This window comes from Astatotilapia calliptera, chromosome 8 (genome assembly GCF_900246225.1).
Source record: "Astatotilapia calliptera chromosome 8, fAstCal1.2, whole genome shotgun sequence".
Taxonomy (NCBI): Eukaryota; Metazoa; Chordata; class Actinopteri; order Cichliformes; family Cichlidae; genus Astatotilapia; species Astatotilapia calliptera.
Genome location: NC_039309.1, coordinates 18,366,886 through 18,391,165, shown reverse-complemented (window position 1 = coordinate 18,391,165; position 24,280 = coordinate 18,366,886). Strand labels below are relative to the sequence as shown.

The window sequence follows — 24,280 nt, the reverse complement described above, 5'->3', positions numbered from 1 at the left end:
CCATTCAGTTAAAATAACAAACACAATCTAACAAATTGCCATTGCTGTATATCTTTTATTTACTGCATGTTTTTTTGTGTGTCTGTGAGGCTGTCATGCGAGTGTGTCTCAAGTCCTGTTATTGCATATCAGTTTGTTGCACACGCCCCTGTCACATGGAAATAGAGGGCACAGGGGTTACAGAGTGAAAGCGAGAAGGAGAGAGAGCAGAATGCATTTCCTGCATACCTCTCTGCTGTCCGTTCTCTGCGTCTTCTCCCTCCCACTTTCAGGCTTCTCAGCGAGAGTACCTCACTGATAGCTCTGTTTCCCTCCCTCCCTTTCTCCCTGCTTTTGCTCAGCCCTCTCTACCTCTGACACTCACACTCTCTCTATAACTCTCTCTCTCTCAGTCAAACAGAGGATTCTCCATAGCCAGCTGTAGCTGAACGTGATTCTCACTTCTGTGATTGTTTCACTGATGCTTTCTTCCCCCCCCTTTCTCTCTCTCTCTCTCTCTCTCTCTCTCTCTTCCGATTCTGCCGATGCTGACATCCTGTACGTGGATGCTGCTAAGGTGCACAAAGAGTGAAGGGAATAGGAGAGAACTTTTAAGGCTGCTATCAGTGCACTTTCTCTTGAATCAAGACACGTTAGATTGGTTGATTTGCTGTCGAGAGACGAGTCAACAGTGGAAGGGTTTTTGTTGTAGTCGATGAGTCATTTAGGTCATTTTCCTCCTTCAGGACTCCTGGATATAAATTTCTTTTCCTTTGCTCCACCTGTGGGTTTCCTTTCTACACTCTGTGGGGACTTTTATGGAGTGTGAAATTTGTCCAGCAAGTGTGAAGTTTGACAGAGCATGGCCAGTGGAACCACAGCTGAGTGTTGAACCTCTTCTGTCCAGTAAGGCAGCCCAGGTAAGTCAGCCAGTTCACTTTATTTCCCAAATAGATTTGTAATTGTGCATTTACATGCATGTAGTAGGAACTGCTGTTCTTTTCTGAGCTTGCCAGGAAATTCTATTACTGAAGGCTAAAATGTAATATAAGTCCAGCCTGACTTTATCTCTGCCCCTGGTGCTTTTTGGTACTACTTAAGTCACAACGGAGAAATTACATCTTAGTGATTTCTGTCTGAATTTTGACAGGTGAGCATTAATCTTGACAAGAAGATGTCTATGACTCAGTAAAGACATCAGTGCAACAACTGGATCAACTCTGATACATTTAGCTTTAGTCTTACTTCTGAGAAATGACTTGGATCATTTTTCAGTTGTGCAATGTTCATGAGACTCTTTTTCTTAAGTTGTGCGGTAATCAAATGGGAATAAGCAAAATTTTCTTTAGAAACTAAGATTCATGGTTCCAGCCTAGACCTAAATGTGTAACCAACTGACCAAGTTAGAAACTCACAGTATGTTTACTTTAAGTTCAGCACATAAGTCATAATTCTGATTCATAACACGGAGTCATAGCTTATTCAAAGAATAACATACAAGACCATAGGCTACATATTTGTTAGTGCATGATAAAAAAAACACGAACTTCTTCCCATTTAAAAACTTGCAGAGAATTATGACACATTTTTGTCACCAGAGTTTAAGATTGTGCTAATGTTAATCAGACAGATAACACTCAATAACAAGAGCGCTAATTTCCATCAAAGATTATTTCAGTGTCAGATTTTCTGCATCATTTGAGTCACAGTGTGCAGACTGAATCTAAACATTAGTACTACAGTTTCAAAACTTAGGATAACGCCTCACTTCTTGACCAACTTGGTCTTACTAAAACACTGCTTTGGTAATTTTTATTAATCAGATTAAACTTTAGTCAGACAGAAATTTAACCTTTTGTTTAGTAGTTTTGACACTTTTTGGTCTCCACCTCTGTAAATATGCAATGAGTCAGAGACTCAGAGTGAGAGATGGTTTAGATCTCTACCTATTGGCGTGTTTTTTCAAAATGGAGATGATAGCTTGCAGAAAATATGCCAGTATAGTCTTTTTAACACTTTAGCAATCTGTTTATAAATCCCCAAAAGATCCACTTCATTAAAATAGCTTCCATGCATTGGCTATATTGGAGAGCTAATATATCATTTCCCTGTTCCCATACATTTCTCTTGCATCCAGACATGACAACAGTGTCCATGGAGCCTGTGGGAGTCCTGGTGGAAAGGGGCGGCAATGCAACTGACCCTCCTCTGAACTCACTTGAAGATACAGCCGCCACCTTTACCATTGGAACCATCCTCTCCATCATGTGTCTCATTGGAGTCTCCGGGAACATCTACACCCTGGTGGTGATGTGCCACTCCATGAGGTCTGCAGCCTCCATGTACATCTACATCATAAACTTAGCTTTAGCAGATCTGCTGTATCTTCTCACCATCCCCTTCGTAGTCTGCACACACTTCCTGAAGGGATGGTACTTTGGAGATGCAGGGTGTCGGATTCTGATAAGCATGGACTTCCTGACTATGCACGCAAGCATCTTTACTCTGACAATCATGAGTACAGAACGCTACTTTGCAGTGCTCAAGCCACTCGACACAGTGAAACGATCGAAAAGTTATCGGAAAGCTATTGCCCTACTTGTCTGGGTAGCTTCTCTAATCCTCACCCTACCGATGATCGTGAGAATTCAACTGATGGCAGTGGGCACCAAGCCTATGTGTCAGTCCACTTTGTCACCGCTCTCCTACAAGATTTACATCTCCTTCCTGTTTTGCACTAGCATTGTCGCTCCAGGACTGATTATTGGCTATCTTTACATCCAGCTTGCACGCACTTATTGGATTTCACAGACAGAGACATTCAAGCAGACCAAAAAATTACCAAATCAAAAGGTAAGTTAAGCACAAATTAATGTGTTTAATGTGACTATTTTGCTTTATCATTGCACTTACTGTCTTACCACTTATCAAATCCTTTTGTGTGGGTTGAATATTTAAATGCCACTACTCAGCTATCTATGCCAATTCTATTCAAACCCACATTTCTTCCTGGAAACCAAAGGGCAATACAGTGTTTCCCACAGATTTAAAGCCCTTGTCACACAGGTTTAGAGACTGGTTGGTGACTGCCTGGTAACCACCGGTTGTTAGAGAAAAGTCAATGTCATGACTGACTGGTTGCCAAGTGGTTGCAAGAGGTTGCTTGGTGAGACTGATAACAATGAGATAAAAACCTTCCTGTCATCTGCTAGTGACTCCATTACTATTAAAGATCCTGTATTAGTATGTTACATAACTAAGAATATGTAATTATAATTACACAGCTTTAGTTTAAGAACAAAAACCACAGAGAAATGGCGCGTGCGACTACTACACTATTTGTATCAAATGATTATTATTAGATAAACTCTTTATTAGTCTACAGATAATTATAATGTTCTAGATTTATCTGCTCATTATTTTTTCAGCCAAGCACATCCTCATATATAAAAGCTGGAATGAAAAAATAAATCTTACTCTTAGGCCAAGTTATGTACAATACTCTGAAACAACTATATCAATAAGAGAGCATCACATAATATCTTAAAAATTCTTCAGTTATTTTCACACAGACTCTCCAACTCGATCTCAGTTCTCCTTTTTTGGTGAGCTGCCTCAACTTCGACCTCGTCTCTTGCATCTTTCCCAGTTTTCAGCTCAGCAGGAGATGAACACATCCATCAACACCAACCTAATGAATATGTTTGAAGTTAGACACAGTGATGCTGTACAAACTTCCATAGATATTCCACTAATAAACAAGAAGTACTTTATGCAGTGTTTGTCTGATGCACATTCCATTTTGTTTCATAGCAGGGCTGAAGATGGTTTTATTCTCTCCCGACACGCTTAAATGTAACCCATCACTTGCATTTAAGGGTGAGAATCTTGAAGCGCAAGGGAAAATATAGACTACCCTACCTTTAAAATTGCTACTATTTGATATCCTAACAATTCTCTCCTTCCCTACCAGGGCTGTGCTTCACTGTGAATCTCTTGCTGTTATCATGCTGCACCAAGAAATGAGAGAAAATTACGTCAGTATTCCCCACAGGGAAATAGTTTGCAATAGTTGCTAAAGTCACACAAGAGTACAAGAAACACAACACAACCAAAGTCTATAGGAAGTTACTGAAAGGATTAATGAGTTAACATTGGCTTCCATACAATACCTTAGACGAGTTACTGTGTAGGGACACTATTAAAGATCTGGGGCCAACCAGATTTACTGGTCACTGATATTACAGTGCACGAATAATTTGAGTCGCCAAAACATCTTATGCATGCATTTTCCCTTTCTGTAATACGTTTTTTGTTTAAGTATGCTAAATAGGTGAAAATCATAATCTGACTTATGTTAACATAATCCTAACCATACCTATAACCAGAAATTGGTTGGTAGCTTATTTACCCTCTGACGACTAACTCATCATTAATAATGACCTTTAACCCAATCAAAATATGTAATTTTTATTAAATTGTCCTCCAAAGTCTTATCACTTAGGGAACAAATCATTCTGATAACTGATACAACTCAAAAACTATTTACACTCTATCCACAAAAGCTGGTTTTGCCTTTCTCCAAAATATAGGGGTTTTGTAGGGTTTGGGTTAAGTCATTTCACTTGGCTAAAGTGATATGACTGAAATGTCTTTTTTCTTAGTGCGGTAGACCTTCTACAAAATAGCCATGATATAGTGACATTTACCGGAAGTCTTTTGACCTAGCAGCACCACATAAGGCATCACATTAAAGAAGCAGATGTTCGGTTATGAACAGTACTAATAGTTTACTATGGTCTTGCCACTATTTTACAGCAAATCAAAGTTAGTGTAATATATGTTGCTATAGCACGTTATTGTGATGTTTGACAAGTTGGTGTGGAAGACTTTAAGTCTGCACATTGTATTGCCCATTATGTTTGCCATCCATCCACCCACCCATATATATATATATATATATATATATATATATATATATATATATATATATATATATATATATATATATATATATATATATATATGGTTAGCACTGTTGCCGCACAGCAAGAAGGTCCTGAGTTCAATTCCACCATCAGGCCGGGGTCTTTCTGTGTGGAGTTTGCATGTTCTCCCCGTGTTTGCGTGGGTTCTCTCCGGGTACTCCGGCTTCCTCCCACCGTCCAAAGACATGCAGCTTGTGGGGATAGGTTAATTGATTAATCCAAATTGTCACTAGGAGTGAATGTGAGTGTGAATGGTTGTCTGTCCCTATATGTTAGCCCTGCGACAGACTGGCGACCTGTCCAGGGTGTACCCCGCCTTTCGCCCTATGACAGCTGGGATAGGCTCCAGCGCCCCCCGCGACCCTGAAAAGGATAAGCGGAAGCGAATGGATGGATGGATATATATATATATATATATATATATATATATATATATATAACTGGACGGTCAGAATTACGCCACGAGATCTCTAGGTGGAGTGAAACTCAGCCGTCTGCTCCTTGCTATCTAAAATATAACCGGATGCTGGCGTAAATTCTCGACCGTCTCACATTTCTGTTTAATCAGTTTTCTGTTTGACGTTTATTCAGTTGTGTGAAAACCCCGGACGAATCCTCTTGAGGGATTAATAAAGTTTTATTTAATCTAATCTAATCTAATAACTTTAATCTCAGCCAAACCGATTTACTCACGAACAAATAAAAACTGAAAAAAGCCAAACAATAACATTTTTAAGTTATCTAAATGACTTATCATGTTTAACCTGAGTAGTGAAAGACGGGGGTTTGCTGTTCTCGCCGGCTCAAATATTTGAAGTGTACACAGCTACATTCTCGCCTGACAATATGTTAAAAGTTTATTTTGCGACCCAGAAAGAGAAATAAGAGTAATATTAAAACTAAGTAGCTGCCGCCATTGTTGGAAACTGGAATTGGCTGGGCCGCGCTTTGAATTCTGGGATATGGTTTTTCAATTTTGTTGTCCGGGTGAAAAATCGGGAGAAATTCGGGAGAATGGTGGCTCCGGGAGATTTTTGGGAGGGGCACTGAAATTCGGGATTCAGGAGGGTTGGCATGTATGCATTAACATTAGCTTGGCATTTTACATCCCAATATCAAGTGAAATCTGAGTCTCTCTGATGGCACCTCTTTGTGCTCTTATGTCCTTGAAGGTGCTCTACTTGATCTTTACAATTGTGCTCCTCTTCTGGGCATGCTTCCTGCCCTTCTGGATCTGGCAACTGCTGGGTCAATTTCACCCCTCGTTGCCTCTCTCCACCAAAGCCAAACGTAACATCAACTACCTGACCACATGCCTGACGTACTCCAACAGCTGCATTAACCCGTTCCTCTACACATTGCTCACCAAGAACTACAAGGAGTATCTGAGGAAGAACAAGCGCTTGTGGACAACTGGCAATTACTTCAACAGGAGGAGTCGTTTTCAACGTTCACCGCGTAGATCGCCATCCGCCAGCAGTCAGCAGTGCACTGAGAGCTTCATGCTCACGCACACGGCATCACTACGAGCTCATAACAGCAGTTTGTGAGGTAGGAGCAGCTTTTTCTTTAACATTCCTAAAATTTTAACTGATAAGAGAACAAGACAAGACGTGCTATAAAATTTGCTAAGTACAGCTTTGTGCTTTGGTCATTTCTGGCAATTAGGCATCAGCAAAATGAGAGTCATTGCATGCTTTAGAGTTGGTGGCTTTGTTGGGGTTTTCTATAACAGGAAAGACTGAGTTATGTGATTGCAGATAGCGCTGAACACGTCTATTCATGTTCTCAGAATTCCTACTTGCTGGTATGCACAACATCAAAACTGTGGCGCTTTTTTGATAACTGTTGCTTGATTCATCTATATTAGCACTGCCATCATTTTGGACTACAAACACCAATGGGAAGAGCACAATTGTACAGACAACACAGCTGAGAAAAGGAGCTTTCTAAGTAGAATAAAGCAAATCAATATTAAGCAATCGTTTTCCCAAAACGCTGACAGGTAATTGTTCACAATCATCTCAGTCATTATTGTTGGCTCACAGTCGGCGTGGGAAGGAAACTATTTATCAGTAGTACTGAGATTGTGGGTGTGTGGGTGTTGTCACAAAACTTTTCATAGGGACTGAAATGTACCAATAAACAATCTAAGAGCCAAATCAAAATTGCCAAACCAAACATCTTAAAAAAGTCGTCAACTAAATGGACCTGACAGGCGTCATGTCTGACTCACAGATATCATTAACATAACTGCTTTGTTTTACTGTTGTCGCAATGTGTGTATTGGACATTTTACTCTTCACTGATTGCATTGACAGAGCTCTGTATGCTGATGTGACATGCAGACTAGTATTCTTATTTCTTAGGCACGGAGATAACATCTTATACGGAAAAGTTAGAAAGCTGGTAAAACATCAGAAATCATGAATAATGAATTCTTAGTAAGTCCTAAGTTGTTATAGTTATTTGAAATCTACATGGACTAACAGGTTACAACTCACTCACACTAATATTTTGTCAGAAGCTGTGGTGAAAGATTCATATGCTCTTTCATAACATTTATCATGACTGTGCCTACGATGTCCAGTGCATTTAAATGTGATGTAAAGGGGCATGATCAGGTATCTGTATGTCATGAAATGGAAGAGAGGTCTGTTTCACTATAGCCTCACTGTGGGCTTTGACAAATGTCAATAATTTGATATAAAAGGCTGATGGAGTATTGTCGTCAACCTGCCGGGCAGGTGGTGCGATGACCCAAGCTTGTCCATGACGAAGGAGTTTCATTGATACCATTGGGCAGGGATGGCCAACTCCAGGCCTCCAGGCCGGTGTCCTGCAGGGTTTAAATGTGTCCTTGATCCATCAGAGCTGATTTAAATGGCTAAATTACCCCCTCAACATTTCTTGAAGTTCTCCAGATGCCTGGTAATGAACTAATCATTTGATTCTGGTGTGTTGACCCAGGGTGTTATCTAAAGCCTGCAGGACACCGGCTCTTGAGGCCTGGAGTTGGCCACCCCTGCCATAGGCATATCTACTAAAAATATCTGACAAATTTGAATCTCAGTGACCTTGACCTCAAGTTCAAGGGCAGAGGTAGATGGTATTTCTGAAATAGCGCTGTTGCTTTTTTTTTTTTTTTTTTGATGGCCAGAGGGGCTGATGGCACGATATGGCAGCCTCGCTTCTGTCAGTCTGCCCCAGGGCAACTGTGGCTACAACTGTGGTTTGCCTGCACCAGTGTGTGAATGTGAGAGTGAATGAATAGTGGAATTGTAAAGCGCTTTGAGGGTCTCGAAAAGTGCTATATAAATGCAATCTATTAGTATTATTATAAATAAAATTGTTAGCAAAAGTCTACATAAGTCATAAATCGTGGAGTCACCCCTGATGATATAAAGTACCCTAACAGTAACTCTGGAGTACTTGAATATCCTATTTTTGACTTCTGAAAATTTTGGTTACAACTATTCATTACAGAGGAAGCTGGAGAAATGGCGACAGTGCAGCAGAGGGAAACAGAGGATGAACTCAGGGGAAGGGGGGCGCGAGGATTAGAAAAGGTGGAGGTGCCAGGACACACAAAGACCAGCTTGGCAATAAGAGCTTTGGAAGGATTGCTATGGGTGTAGCCAGCTGATGTACAATGCAAAACTTGCTGTTCTTTTACAGATTATGTTCTATAGAAATAACTGATTGCATTGCAGTTATAATGCAGATCATATCTAAGTCCAGACTGACACGACAGGATATCACAGCTGAGCAGCTCAGCTCAGCTTTTATCTTCATACATTTACTAATGAAACGAATCTCATTTATGTTTCACAATAACATCCCGATTCTTTCTTTCCACAAAATGACAAATAGCAGGAAAATCCAATATTTACGAGCAGCTAATATATTGGTAGGGCTTTACTTTTGATTACTTGGTGGTTTGTCAATGAGAGTAGCAGTGTGTCATATACTACCACTGTTGGATAACAATGTGCTGAGTGACGCCCACCACATATATGCATGCACATATTATTCTTCTCTAATGCCCTAACCACTACCATCAAAGTAAGGCTTTCATGTGTATACAGTTGTGGTTTACAGCCACTCATGGGCATGAATGTCATAGTAATTTGAGGGTTTTAAAGTTTTCTTTGAACTGTTCTTCTTCCAGGGTGTAATGATTGTACAGCAATCATCTTTAAGGATGTAAAAAAACAAGATTTGGGTGTACAAGTTTCCATTTATTTTGGATTTATGCTGGAACACCTAATGTAAGTGACACGCATGGTAGTCTGGGCTGACTAATGGTTAAAAGGAAATCATCTTATACTGTCTTATGGTCAATTGAAACTCTACTCATGATAAGAATATTTAGTCAGAATACGTGACAAACATGATTTGAAACAGAAATAGGTTTACATTGCTAAAAGTATAACAAAACAAAACAAAAACAGTACAATTGTCCATGCGTTGCCCTATACTACTGTAGGACCAAAAAATACAGAAAAATATGGGTATGCTGTATTGTACACACAAGCCTACAGTAAACACGCATGCTAGTAAATACTAGCTAAGATGCTAAGTTAGAATTTAGCACTAGCTAATGCTAAACTGGCAGATAATTAAAGTTCTCATTTTCTAAACAGTCTATAACATATAATCGTCTGTGTGTTGCCGTATACTACTATAGGGTACCAGTCAGAGAAAATATAGATATATTATTGATTTTACACTTGATAACCATTGTTTTGCTAACAAAAACAAAAGCCTAGACAAATACACAAGCTAACATAAACCTAACTAAGCTAGGTTAGCATTAAGCATTACTGGCTAATTCTAACCTGGCACATGCTTAAAGTTTTTTCTTTTCTAAACAGTCTATTACTTGTGTTATATACAGAAAATACATGTGTGTCTTAAGGTGGCTGCTAAGCGCTGGCCCTCTCAGAGGCAATCACAACATCCCCTGACACTTTTTAATTTAATTCAGCAAAATATATTAAATTGCTGTTTTAAGTATGAACTTTTAATTATAATGCCATTTGAACAGCTTACATTCCCTGAAGAAACACAGGGGGGTTTAAAAGCTATCATAAACTTTGCCAAGGGGGGAAAAAGGCACTTGGACCCCTATCACCAAGTGGATTGACTTTATATCATGTTATTGTAGATTGGAATTAAATGTGGATGTGCCAGGATTCTTTGACTGTCAAACAGCAATATACTTTGCGCAACTCTCACAAAGAAAAAAAAAATGTTTCAGGATAGATACGTAGCTGTCAAAGAAAAAAATATTTAATTTATCTCAATCATTCAACTATTGCATAGTGGCATCTTCCCCTCCCTACACCCAAAGGCTGCTTCACACTCCTGACTAATGAAAAGTGCTGCATGTTTCCAGCTGAAGGCTGGCCCAGTGAGACTTAAACACCTTCTGAGAGACAAATTTGTAACAAATGAGCTCATTGCGTCTGTTAATTTTTTTTAAAAACTTGTAACTTTACTTTTTATTAGTGTCCACATACGTCTTTGGTTGGCCAAAGCAACTTTTTGTAAAATGGCCCCTTGACATTGCGCAAGTGCTACCTGACGTTTTTGTACTAAATGTGAAGGTAATGGATAATTTTTTCCCTCCATTAAAGGTTGTACATGGTGACAGCTGCCTGGCAGGCTGTGTCAAAGTGCTCTAACTCCTAATGCGTCCTCGTAGAAGCATGTTTATTGCAGCTTAGGCCAGAAATAGGTGGAAACTGGGATTTTTATGCACTTAGTGTGGAAAATGTATCCCGTAGGGTTTTGTTGTTAAACAGGGCAATGGTTTAACAGTCAGTGCATGACCATATGGAACCTCGTCCTTGACAAACTGAATTCTTCTATATTTGTACTGTAAAAGATGAATGGCTATAAAGAAAAAGAAACGGTAGTCTCTTCTTTTTTATATACATATATACAACAACATTATACATTCACATATTTTGTGTGTACATCATATGATTTTGAACAGCAGCTTTGTGTAGCATGCTCTAAAAATACAGTAAAATGTCATTATTGCAGTGGCAGGTCTAAATGCTTGCCCTTTTCCTTCCAGATAAGCAGAGGAAATTAGTCAGCAAGGGATGTGGGAATATGCATGAATGATTTTGCAGTAATGATTGTCGGTGCTTGAACATAAAAAGTGAATAATTCATACACAAAAACAGACAATTGCCTCCAATAAATTATTCATTACTTTTAAAGCACTGTCTTTCAGTGATTTTATATGTTCATTTTGGTCCCAGGAAAAGTCTTCTGATGCCTGTGAGTTATTTAGGGGGAAAAAATAAGGCAAAGGAAAACAAATAAAGCAAAGGGAAAAGAGAGACTCTTGGATTAAAGTTGCAATTGTTGATAAAATCTCATTCAGGGCTCCTACCACTCTGTAAATGGAAATTCAGGTCTGCGTGAGAGCCTGCCACTTTGATCTCATCTGAAACATTGCATCATTATGTAATAAAGTTTCATGAGTATGCTTTTATGCTTTCTGTGGCAATTATCTTCACTTAGAGACGTCATTTAATATATCTCAACACATTTTTGCTGGATTATTGTGAAGCTTTAATAGTTCACTGACAATGGCGAATCATATTATATTGTAAGTAAGCTCAGATCAGATTCTGTAGTTAATTATTCAAATATCTGTCTTTGCACAAAATGTTGAGTCTCAGAACAACACAGCTAATACATATTTTATTCTCCCAAAGTTTTTGCCCTGTGGTTTCAGGCACTTTCAGCTTTAAATATTGTGCACCAAACTATTTAACTACCATTAGTTTATGTGCAACTTTTGCACATTACAATAAAATAATCATTTTTGAGAACTCTTCTTAACGTCAGAGTCCAATTTACTTTAACGTGCGCACTTATTGAAAAAGTACGATTTAGCGTTTTCTCTTATATTTGCCATAGTCAGAACTGTCAATTTCACTCATTCACAAATTAAAAATCAGTGTAGAACACCAGATGTTCTTTCTTATTCAACTGTGTCATGTTAGTCGTAGCTAACGTAGCTTTAAGCTACATGCCTAAAACAAACTTGTAGTAGCTTCTGGGAAGTGCCTTAAACCTGAGTTCTACCTCAACATCTCGAGCTGGCAATAGCTGTGGTTGCAAAAACACTTCTGGTCATTAGAAGTCCATCCATCCATTTTTCTTCCGCTTGTCCGGAGCCGGGTCACGGGGGCAGCAGTCCCAAGCAGAGAAGCCCACACCTCCCTCTCCCCAGCCACCTCCTCCAGCTTGTCCCAGGCCAGCCGAGAGATATAATCTTTCTAGCATGTCCTGGGTCTGCCCAGGTGCCTCATCTCGGTAGGACAATCCAAGAACACCTCACTCAGGAGGCGTCAAGTCATTAGAAGTCTACGAAAAAAACCTTTCTGCTTTGATCTATGTAAATATTTTACTATTACAGGATCAGTTCCTCATTTCAGGTCATGCTGAATAAGAAATTGTGGCTAATGACTTGTGACAGACAAGTCACTGGCATTGCTAGTTGGTGTTATTGTCAGACTCGCCTTCTCTGCATCCATTTGTTTTGTAAACCAAAATAGCAGCGAAAACGCTAGAGACATGAAGAACTACACAAACCACCAATGACGTCGCGATAGTCACGTCCATCTTTGATGCTGTCTAAGGACGGAAGCAGGCACGAGGAGTCGGCTAAACAAATCCTGAAAGCTAGTTTTGTTCTAAGTTGGAATTCATTTAGAAACATGTCTTCAACCTCAGTGATGCTTAATGAGTGAACATTCTGATTCCATTGTACTTGATGCAACTTTTTTCATATGGGCATTAGAACTATTTACCGTAATTGTCGGGCTATAAGCCGCTACTTTTTGCACAAGCTTTGAACCCTGCGGCTTTTAGTCAGGTGCGGCTTTTCTATGGATTGTCCATGATTTTTGTCATATCGTAAGACGATTTGTTTTGTTTGTTCCGCTGTTGTACGGCACTACGTTGCCTGGCGGAAGGATCGGGGTTCAAGAGTGGTATGTTAGTCACATGTCCGTCCGCCAGGCAACGTAGTGCCGTACGAAGTAGCGCGAAAAACAAACTTCAAAGTAGCACTACGCGTTCAGCTGGAGGCGTGGATGATGAGCGGCGATAAACTTGCGAAAAGCAAGTTATGCCCAACTCCACTGGTGGATTCTGACAGCGTGGAAAAGTGCGAAAACATCCACGATCACCAACGGATTTTGAAGGGCTGGACTGCTGCATGATGGAGAGGAGGACACCGCCACGGCCCTTCTGAGGGTGTTCAACTCTGACACTGACAACGAGGATTTCTTTGGTTTTGAAAGTGACAACGAAGGAGAGAAGCGGAGAGTGGATAACGAAGCCATCCTGAGCCTGTTCGTATCCGACACTGGAGGAGAGGACTTTGGTGGTTTTAGTGCGCAGGAAGAAGAGAAAGATGGTGGTGAATGACTGACTTTTCTTCTTGTTAAAGCTGTGTCACTGCACCTGAGCCTAAAAGGTAGTCCGAATCTATTTTTCTGGTGTGCTATAGGTTACTGTTATGTACTACATGTGCAAATATGTACCCATAACTTGTTTTTCAAAATATTAATAAAAGAGATGTGTCTCCAAACAGCCATCTCTTTCCTGACAATTCCCTTTGTGCATATTCTCTTACATATGATAAGTCAACATTGAAACACCTGCGGCTTTTAGTCAGGTGCGGCTAATGTATGTACAAAACAGGATTTTCCCCTGATTTTAGCTTGTGCGGCTAATATTCAGGTGCGCTTTGTAGTCCGGGAAATACGGTAGACATCTTTAAACTGACACGTTCTCTGGCTTATAAACTAGAGTACTGGTTATTTGGTTTAATGCTAACAAACTAAACTAAACTAAAAATATGGTGAACATTATTTTGGAAAGAGCTGCTATTTTCTCATTTTAGTGATACACATGATACCTGAGTTATGAATCTAAACAGAAGACTTTCTTTCTCATGTATCTTTGCTAACCATATGATTACCACAGCTTTGTAAGGGCCAAAGTCCAACTTGTATGACCAGTTTCAAAGTTGTTTATGCATATATGTTTGGTTGCTATGCTTGTTATTTCAATAAATGATCAAAGCTATAAAATATGTCTAGTAGGTCTTACATGTTCACAGCCTCTATAGCCTATACAGCCATGCACACATTTTTTCCAGATGAACTGGAAGATCAAACAGGAGGATCCTTGACTGCTAGAGCGCTGCATAATCATTCCCTGTCAGACCAGACATGTTCCAACTTTAATTATAATTACTTTAATCCCATGTCCAAAGCCGGGCACATCAACACCACTTAAAAGATATCCCCATCTCTCACAGGCTGCAGCAGACAATGTTATAGAGTTATTGATAGGCCACTCATTAACTCGGTTATCATCTTATAGCCCCTTTCCCATAACGCTTTAATTTCAGCTGCCAAATGAAAATGCATTTGGACTTGGTCATGGCTTGGTTGAATCAAGCAGAGGTCACTCCAGAAATGCAGATGCTAATTCTCTTCCTTCCTTTCATGACACTAAAAGGTTTATTGATCGCCCAGTCATTTATCTGAAAGCTGATTACATTGACTTGGCTCAACCTGGGAATTGGAAATGGGAATTGCTATTCTCTGGTCGCAGGTGATAGGAAACTTTGAGTGTAATAGCTAAAGACTGTGTTGTCAAAGAAAGTCTCTGGTGTGATCAATAAGCACCCTGACTCTCCCGCTTCTGTTGTTCAACAAGATTATACAGTATAGAGACGTGGATTGATTGAGTGCCTCCCTTATCTTACCAGGGTTCATGTTAATGGTCCAGCGCTCTTTTAGAAAGGTCATAAGCTGATGAAACATTGGCTCCACAGATGATTCGGGTCACACTCACAGAATTTTCAGCACCTAAAGAGCTCATGTTATATTTATTTTTTCTGTCCCAGATTCCAGTCAGACACTTTGAATGGACTGGGAATTACACGAGTTTAGCAAAGTAAGTGCACAGGAATTGATAAGAGACTTAGCAGTTTTGCTGAGGGTTGTCTTCTCATATGGTTTACTCAGTATATGTGTGATTTTTACACATTCAGTTTCCAATGAAAACATTTCAGCCCATTTCAGATCCTGCAAAAGGAGTTAGTCTAAATGGGCACAGTAAAAAAAAAAGAAGAGAGAACCTGTTTATTAGGCCTCAAACTTGATTATTTACAGTGATGGAAATTTTTATTTCTTGCAACATTGATAATAAGACAATTACAAGATTTATGGCCAGATTTACTGAGCAGGGTGTTTTTTTAAGGCTTCAGTCAGAAAAGCCATAGCTGTGAGTAAAAGGTCCTGCGATGATGATTCTCTCTAAATTCACGAACAGAGAGCTGTAGTCATTTCCTTTTCAAAATGACCATCATAGACCTAATTAGGGTTGTAAATGAGCTGACGTATGAGTAATCTACAAATGACACAGTTACAGCTTGTTACTTGCAATGTGTGAAACATAATATAGGTTTTACGATGTTTGTGAGTGTCTCTCAGGAAACTGCATGGCAGTACTGACCAAGAAGAGAAAGCAAAAGGAAGGTTCTCTGTGGGAGAGTTTGAAGTTTTTGTGGACAAAATGTAATCAATTTAATTTAACCAAATCAACCTTTGACATACTCAAAAAAATGAATTTTGTTGACAATAAAGTCTGTGCTCATTCTCCATTTATGGTTGGTGGCCTGTTGTTTTCTTTTTTTCCTTTTCTTTTTTCTTTTAGTAACCAGCAGTTTGTTGGAAACACTGTTTGCTGCCTTTGGTATTTAAATGCAGAAATCTGTGGGAAATCTTATACTGTTCAGCTGAAGCTTTGATATATTTCATATAAGTTAACTCATTTGGTAAATTGATTGATTCTTATACACCGCTTTTCTACTCTCCTGGAGCACTCAAAGCACTTCATGCAACATGAACTTTCTTCTATGCTTTTAAGTGCTTACTAACTAACATTCACCACCATTCTTTCTCCAATAGATGCATTAGAGAGCAACTTAAGGTTTATATCTTGCCCAAGGGTATTTGCAGAATAGCCAGGGATTAACCCACCAACCTTCTGATCAGTAGATGACCTGCTCTACCTCCTGAGCTACAGCCAGGAGACTCTTTGGCTGCAAGCTGCCCCCACTTGTGACCTGGAAGTCCAATACAATGGCAAAATCCACATTATTTGCAAAAAGCAGAGGTGCAATAATAACTGAGCCTCAACTATGGTTGTACAGGGACTTAATGGCCCAAAATTATGGACCATATGGACATTTTATGGACATAAAACATATGTAGACTGATTGGAACGAAAGTTCTTGTTGGTCCAGTGCGATGTTCATTAAGACTCAAGTGTTTTGTCTTCAATGGACAAATAGGAAAATCAGCCGTGGCTGAGTATCTACTGAACTGTTAAAAGAAAAAAAATCAAGATGTCAGCTGTAATGCTTTAGTATCTAGGTAAGGCTAAAGTTGCACCATGGTTCTTGGATCTAAATCGTAACATCAACATCAGAATCAGAATACTTTATTGATCCCTGGGGGAAATTATTTTTTGTTACAGTGCTCCATTATAAACAAACATTAACAAGACAGACAATACACTAACTAAGAATAGTACAATATATATATATATATATATATATATATATATATATATATATATATATATATATTAATAAGTGACTTATATATATATATATATATAAAAGTCACTTATTAATAAATAGCTGAAAAAGAAACATGTGTAGCTCTAGCAGTAAACAGTGTGTTAAGTGGATGCGTTGTACAGAGAGATGGCCACAGGCAGGAATGATTTCCTGTGTCGTTCAGTGGTGCTTCCGGTAATCTCAGTCTTTCACTGAACGTGCTCCTGTGACTGACCAGCATGTCATGGAGTGGGTGGGACAATATCCACCTCTCCGACACCACCTTAAGGGAGTCCAGCTCCATCCCCACAACATTACTGGCCTTAGGGATCAGTTTATCGAGTCTGTTGGCATCTGCGACCCTCAGCCTGCTCCCCCAGCATGCAACAGCATAGAGGATCGCACTGGCCACAACAGACTCATAGAAAATCCTCAGCATTTTCTGGCAGATGTTGAAGGACCTCAGTCGCCTCAAAAAATAGAGACGACTCTGGCCCTTTCTGTAAAGTGCTGTGGTGTTTTTAGCCCAGTCCAGTGTATTGTCAATGTGAACTCCAAGGTATTTATAGTCCTCCACAATGTCAACACTGACCCCCTGGATTGAAACAGGGGTCAAGTGTTTCCTGGTCTTCATGAAGTCCACTATCAAGGAGGAACATGTTCTCATATTCATAGTGGCAATGCAAGGTCAGGCTGCTGGTAATGTCATCAATATTAGAGGTACTAGAACAATAAAAAATCAGGGGAAGCAGGTGTTGCTGAAGTCAGTAATATTAATTTTCTGGAAACCTTTAAAAACCTGAACAAATCGGGACTACTTTAGTCAAAAGACATTTTCTAACTGCAGTAATTTTTTTTGGCATTGCGGACACTGATTACATCATGAACAGCATAAAAGGTGGAGCTAAGGAGGAAGTTGCAACGCATAGCTATCGTGGACAGGCTAAACCAGCTCAAACAATGTGCCAGTGATCGTGTTGGGGTTACTGCTGAGAGCAACTCATCTGCCTGAATGTTGGATGAGCCACAGAGACAGGCTCTTCCTTCTGCCTCAGCCTTTTTTTTCTCGCTCCGCTTCATGTTGATTGGGCTCCTTAATTAAAGGTTTATTTGTAAAAGTTAGGAGACTTGCATTGCTTTCTCTATTAAACACAGTTTTGCCAGAGGCGTGTTCACCATGAAGGTGTCAAGTATCTTTTTAATAGAAAATTATTTAAGAGTCAAAGAATAAACAAAGTAAAAAACTCACATCAAAACAGCTCACATTAAGAATTAATGAGAACTGTGATAGCTGTTATTGTACTTTTCTCTTTGCCCAAATCCAATGAATTTGCATTTATATGAATTACATAACCAATATACAGTTTTGATTACTTTGTCTTTGTGGTAATCTAGCCTAGGGAATTTGGTGATGTTCTGTACATTATCAGGAGTGTGATGACATTTGGGTTAGGAAGATGAAGAGGCTATGGATTTGGGGTTGTGTAAAAAGTGTGTGACTGACCCAGGACAGCTGTATGTGTTTATAGTCCACAGGCTGCACACGTGCTTGTAAATACTTATCCTCTGACCCTGGACAAAAGTGTCTGGCATCTGCACACAATTTGGCATCCTCGAGCAGTGGCCAATAAATTTCACATTCAACAACAAGGCATTAAAAATAAGCCCTGCTCTAGTTTCTGTGAATCCACGTCTAATGTACTGAACACCTCCAAATACTGCAGCTAGCTTTTGTTTCCCTATTCAACTCCTTCTGTTTCCGTTTGCATCCCCTAGCTCCTCTATAGGGAAGCGTGTGAGAAGAACTGTGTGATACAGTTCAGTGGAAGTTGCTGAGCCATGAAGATTCTCTCCACATTGGCGTCAGTCAGTATGAAGTATTACTGCATCTCATAGTAGTAGTAAATGGACCTGCAGAGACATCAGTTTTTGTGTTCAGGCTGACATCATTGGATGGATGCTGACCTTGAAAAATGAGCAATAGTATTTTTAAAGGTGCTGAAATTGATTGATTGCATAGAAGTCGTGTCCCCAGGCAGTAGATATTCATAGCATTCTGGCATTCAACTCAGTGACCAAACAGAAACTTTACAGTGTGTCCAGGGAATATACACAGCGCTTAACTTGTTCCACATTTTGTCATGTTACAGCATTATTACAAAATAGATAGTTTATTGAAAGTCTTTCAAATTCCAAATTTATTAGAAATAAAAAAACAAAACAAAAAAAATAACATGTACATAAGTATTCGCAACTTATCAATTTGAGCAGTCGAGTTAGAAGGCCCTTAGTCAGTCAGGTGACCAAGAACCCGATGGCCACTCTGGAAGAGCTCCAATGACAACCACTTCTGCAGCACCCCATCTATATGGCCTGTACGGTAGAGGGGCCAGGCAGAAGCCACTCAGTAAAATGCACATGACAGCCCCCCTGGAGTTTGCCAAAAGGCATCTGAAGGAATCTCAGATCATAAGAAATAAAATTCTCTGGTCTGATGAAGCTAATATTAAACTCTTTGGCCTGGATGCAGAGGGTCATGGTTGAAGGGAACCAGGCACCGGTCATCACCTGACCAGTACATTCCCTGCAGTGAACCAGTCTGGTGGCAGCATCATACTGTGGGGATGGTTTTTGGGTGAATAAAGCAATGTACAGCAATGCTCAGAGCACTCTGGACCTCGGACTGGGCAAAGGCTCATCTTCCACCAGGACAATGACCTTAAGCACACAGCCAAGTTAATAAAGGATTGGCCACAGAGTGGACCACTCTGTGAATGTCTATTACCTGACCAAACATCTCTGGAGAGGTCTGAAAATAGCTGTGTACTAACTATTCCAACTATAACATGCTGGAGCTTGAGAGGTTTTGCAAAAAAGAGTGTGAAAGACTGCCTAAAAATAGATGTACCGAGCTTGTAGAGTCATACTCAAAAACATTTAAGGCTGCAACTGCAGCCAAAGGTGGTTCAACAAAGGACTGAATAACAGCGGTGAATACTTATGTACATGTTTTTGTTGTTGTTTTTTTGTTTTATTAAATTTGCAAGAAATTTGAGCAAACTTTTCTGACTTTATCATTACGGGTTATTTTGTGTAGAATTTTGTAGTGACAATGAACTGAATGTGTTTTGGCATAAGGTTGTAACTGTCAAGGCTCGGCTGTGTGGCAGGCAGGAGGAGGACCCAAAATGCAAAACTCACACAAACGGGGATGAACTCAAAAGGCAGCTTTATTGCCGAAGAGGCAGAACATAGGAAATACAAAACTAAACTGGGAAAAGTAAACTAACACTCGGAGAGAGAGACACAGGGAAATCCACGCAGCATGAGGGACGATGTCACGCTGAACAGAGGGAGACGCAGACAGAAATACACAGAGGGTTAACGAGGAAAGTGGGAACACACGGGGAACACAGGTGACACTGATAATCATAACGAGACAGGGCGGGGTGAACTGAACATGACATGTACGGGCGTGAGAGTCACAAAGTAAACAGGAAGTGCACAGAGGTTCAGACAGGAGGAGAGAGAGAGCACGGGGAAAACACAGACATAACGGGCTGGGAAAACATGAACCAACCACAAAGGGAGACGAGGGCTCATAAATACATAGAGGGCACACAGGGGGAAGAGAGAGCACGGGGAGAACTTAAACATAATGGGCAGGGGAAACATGGAATAAAACATAAGGAGAGACTAGGGCTCACAGATACACAGAGGGGCACAGGGGGTAAAAGCCATGAAGGGAAAACACTTAGGGAACAACACAACAGGGCAACTCAGAAAACATGGCCTAAGCAAGGAACAAAATACAAACATACAAGAAAACTAAGAACACTGGGCCAACATGGCCCAGGACCATGACAGTACCCCCCCCTCAAGGGCTGGCTCCAGACAGCCCAAACACAGAAAAACAAAACCAAACAGAAAACAACCCAGGGCGGGCGGCAGGGGCCCAGGACGGAGGGCACGGAACAGAAAACAAAAGAGCACAGCAAACACCGGAGCCCAAGAAAACAACCCAAACACAGAGCAGTTCAGGGGGCCGACCATGCGGAAGGCAACGGCGGAGACGTGGAACCAGTTCAGGGGGCCGACCGTGCGGAAGGCAACGGCGGCGATGCGGAAACAGTTCAGGAGGCCGGCCGTGCGGAAGGCAGCGGCGGCGGCGAAGGAGACGGAGCAGTTCAGGAGGCCGACTGCGCGGAAGGCAGCGGCGGCGGCGAAGGAGACGGAGCAGTTCAGGAGGCCGACCACGCGGAAGGCAGCGGCGGCAGCGAAGGAGACGACGGAGCAGTTCAGGAGGCCGACCGCGCGGGAGGCGGCGGCGACGATGACAGCGCTGGTCCGGGGGCCGACCGTGCGGAAGGCGACGGCGGCCACCCAGGAGAAGAGGGTCCGGGGGCCGGCCGTGCGGAAGGCGACGGCGGCCACCCAGGCGAAGGCGGTCCGGGGGCCGGCCGTGCGGAAGGCGACGGCGGCCACTCAGGCGATGACGGTGCAGTTCAGGGGGCCGGCCGCGCGGAAGGCAGCGGCGGCGGCTCTCCAGTGTCAGGCGTACTGGCCGAGGCCCGGTGGGCACAGGACCAGTCGAGACGGGACCAGTCAAGGCGGGACCAGGCGAAGCACAGGCTGAGGCTGCAGCAGACGAAGGCTCTGAGGAGGCTGCAGCAGACGAAGGCACTGAGGAGGCTGCAGCAGACGAAGACTGAGGAGGCCGGGCCAGACGAGGACGAAGACTGAGGAGGCCGGGCCAGACGAGGACGAAGACTGAGGAGGCCGGGCCAGACGAGGACGAAGACTGAGGAGGCCGGGCCAGACGAGGACGAAGACTGAGGAGGCCGGGCCAGACGAGGACGAAGACTGAGGAGGCCGGGCCAGACGAGGACGAAGACTCGGAGGCTGGCCCAGGCGATGACGAAGCGGTCGCAGATGGCGGCTGGACAGGCTCCTCGGGCCCTCCAGCTGATGCGGCGTGAGGCTGGACAGGCTCCTCGGGCCCTCCAGCTGATGCGGCGTGAGGCTGAACGGGCCCCTCGGGCCCTCCAGCTGATGCGGCGTGAGGCTGAACGGGCCCCTCGGGCCCTCCAGCGGAGACAGGAGGCTGAACGGGCCCCTCGGACCCTCCAGCGGAGACAGGAGGCTGAACGGGCCCCTCGGACCCTCCAGCGGAGACAGGAGGCTGAACGGGCCCCTCGGACCCTCCAGCGGAGACGAGGAGGTGCTGGCCGGGCTCACTGGAACCCCCAGCGGACGAGGTAGATGGCGGCGTGGGAGCCACGGAGTCCTGGATGAGCTCATCCGAGCTTCCAGCAGGAGCTGATGTAGAGCCAGAGAGGTTTGGGACCCCTGGCTGAATGTTAAGCCGAACAGAAGACCGTATTGCTATCGGGGACTGGGCCAATGGTTCAGGTGCGAGCTGAGCTACTGGAGATGCGGATGAGAGTGGGAGCTGAGCTACTGGCGACACGGGTGAGAGTGGGAACTGAGCTACTGATGGTGGTGAAGTAGATAACTGCACGGGAGACTGAACTGAGGGCGTCTGCACTGGCACAGGGGACTGAACTGATGTCTGTTGTAACGGAGGTGGTGAGAGCGGAGTAGGCAGGGGAGTTGATGACTTCACAGGGGAACGAACTAGAGGTAGTGACGGTTGTGGTGCTGGTGGTTGAGTGGGTGACTGTGCTAAAGGAGGCTGCACTGGGGACACTGGAGACTGCACTGGGGACACTGGAGACTGCACTGGGGACACTGGAGACTGCACTGGGGAAGGCAGAGCTGCGGGAGACTGCGCTAGAGACTGCAGTGATGGTTGTGAAGTTGGAAACCGAGCTGACGATAAGGCCGATGATTCCTCTACCAACTGAGCTATTGACTGGGCTAAGGATTGAAATAAGGTTTGTAGTAAGTCAGGCTGTGGATGTGACTGTGCTATGGGAAGCGAGGCTGAATGTGGTGGAGGTGGCAACTGAGCTTCGGGCCGGGCGGCTAACAGAGATTCATGGCGAGTCACTCCTGGCAACTCTGTAGGCCTTAAGCTGTCCATGTTAGGAGTAGCAGTCTCTAAAACAGTCACAGCACAGGAAGATCCAGGTTTAGCAAAGTCAGTAATACCGAGCACAAAGGGATCCGTTGCGGACACAGGAGCATTCACACAAACGGTTTCTAAATATATAGGTTGGAGAGCAGCATAGTCCAGGAGTGAAGAAACACCATTCACAGTCTTATACTCAGCAGGTACAGGGACCTCAGAACTGTTAACTTCACGGTGTTGTTCATGAGTATGCAGCTCAACAATAGTCTTTTGCTTCTCTAAGGTGAGATTATCAGTCTGTGTGTTAACTGCTGCTGACCTGGGAGGAGCACAGGAAAAATAGTCACACTGAAACATGGGCGTGAGGGTAGGCAATGCAGGTTCAGGATTAACCGACCCAGAATTACCAGACACGGAGTTAATGGCCTCTGGGATGACGCGCATGGAGCTTACAGTGCCAGGATTCTTTAATTCAGCATGAACAGCAGTCTCTGGGGGGGTAATGAACTCAGTCTCGTGCTTAAAAGGTGCGGAGGTGAACTTAGAAACATTATGAGCCCTGGAAACACAGTCATATTCAAACTCACTATTCATTTCTGATGTGTTACGGACCCGAAAAATAGCGGACTCAGGAGCAGAATATTGTCCGAGTTGGTCCGACTTGGAAGTGGCATGGAAGAAACAGTTAGTGTCACTCACCACCGGAGTTTGCTCAGAAACTTTAGGGCGGCGGCGGCGGCGTGAGCGCCGTTTTCGCCGAGAGGGGGGAGGAGATGAGCCGGGCCGCGAATCCTCCAGCGGACCGGGCTGAACGTCCTCCGACCCCTCACACTGGAGAGGCAGCTCCGGGCGGACGCCTACGGCGGAAACAAGGAAGTCCCGGATGTGGGGGTGCAGCGCGCCGAACAGCCACGGGAGTCCGGACACCATCCGCTGTAGACGGGCGGCTACGACCTCCCGGTGTTCGTCTCCTGGCAGCGCCTCCCACTCCCGACAATGGTACTCCACCGTATAGATCAAATCCTCCCGGAGCTCAGCGGAGGGGTTGTGAGTTGCTGGGTCCATTACTGGTGACGTCGTTCTGTCAAGGCTCGGCTGTGTGGCAGGCAGGAGGAGGACCCAAAATGCAAAACTCACACAAACGGGGATGAACTCAAAAGGCAGCTTTATTGCCGAAGAGGCAGAACATAGGAAATACAAAACTAAACTGGGAAAAGTAAACTAACACTCGGAGAGAGCGACACAGGGAAATCCACGCAGCATGAGGGACGACGTCACGCTGAACAGAGGGGGACGCAGACAGAAATACACAGAGGGTTAACGAGGAAAGTGGGAACACACGGGGAACACAGGTGACACTGATAATCATAACGAGACAGGGCGGGGTGAACTGAACATGACATGTACGGGCGTGAGAGTCACAAAGTAAACAGGAAGTGCACAGAGGTTCAGACAGGAGGAGAGAGAGAGCACGGGGAAAACACAGACATAACGGGCTGGGAAAACATGAACCAACCACAAAGGGAGACGAGGGCTCATAAATACATAGAGGGCACACAGGGGGAAGAGAGAGCACGGGGAGAACTTAGACATAATGGGCAG

General features: G+C 43.0%; 2 protein-coding genes across 3 annotated transcripts in view; one reads left to right on the top strand and one right to left on the bottom strand.

The window, feature by feature from the left end:
- uts2r (urotensin 2 receptor) overlaps positions 1-24,280 on the top strand; it is a 99,897-nt gene that overhangs the window by 30,708 nt on the left and 44,909 nt on the right. The window contains exons 1-4 of one of the 2 annotated variants that reach the window (XM_026177272.1): positions 330-899; positions 2,117-2,832; positions 6,140-6,518; positions 18,421-19,759. In XM_026177272.1, the coding sequence (XP_026033057.1) occupies positions 2,119-2,832; positions 6,140-6,517 (1,092 nt within the window). In that variant the 5' untranslated portion in view covers positions 330-899; positions 2,117-2,118 and the 3' untranslated portion in view covers position 6,518; positions 18,421-19,759. Of the gene's footprint in view, positions 1-329; positions 900-2,116; positions 2,833-6,139; positions 6,519-18,420; positions 19,760-24,280 lie in introns of those variants that run through there. The other variant, XM_026177271.1, reaches the window with a different exon arrangement.
- On the bottom strand, positions 19,306-23,784 carry LOC113028407 (flocculation protein FLO11-like). Its single transcript, XM_026178651.1, has 3 exons — positions 22,130-23,784; positions 21,923-22,096; positions 19,306-19,362 (listed from the first exon to the last, which is right to left on the bottom strand). The coding sequence occupies exons 1-3, from the start codon at positions 23,741-23,743 to the stop codon at positions 19,306-19,308; spliced, it is 1,845 nt and encodes a 614-aa protein (XP_026034436.1). The 5' UTR covers positions 23,744-23,784.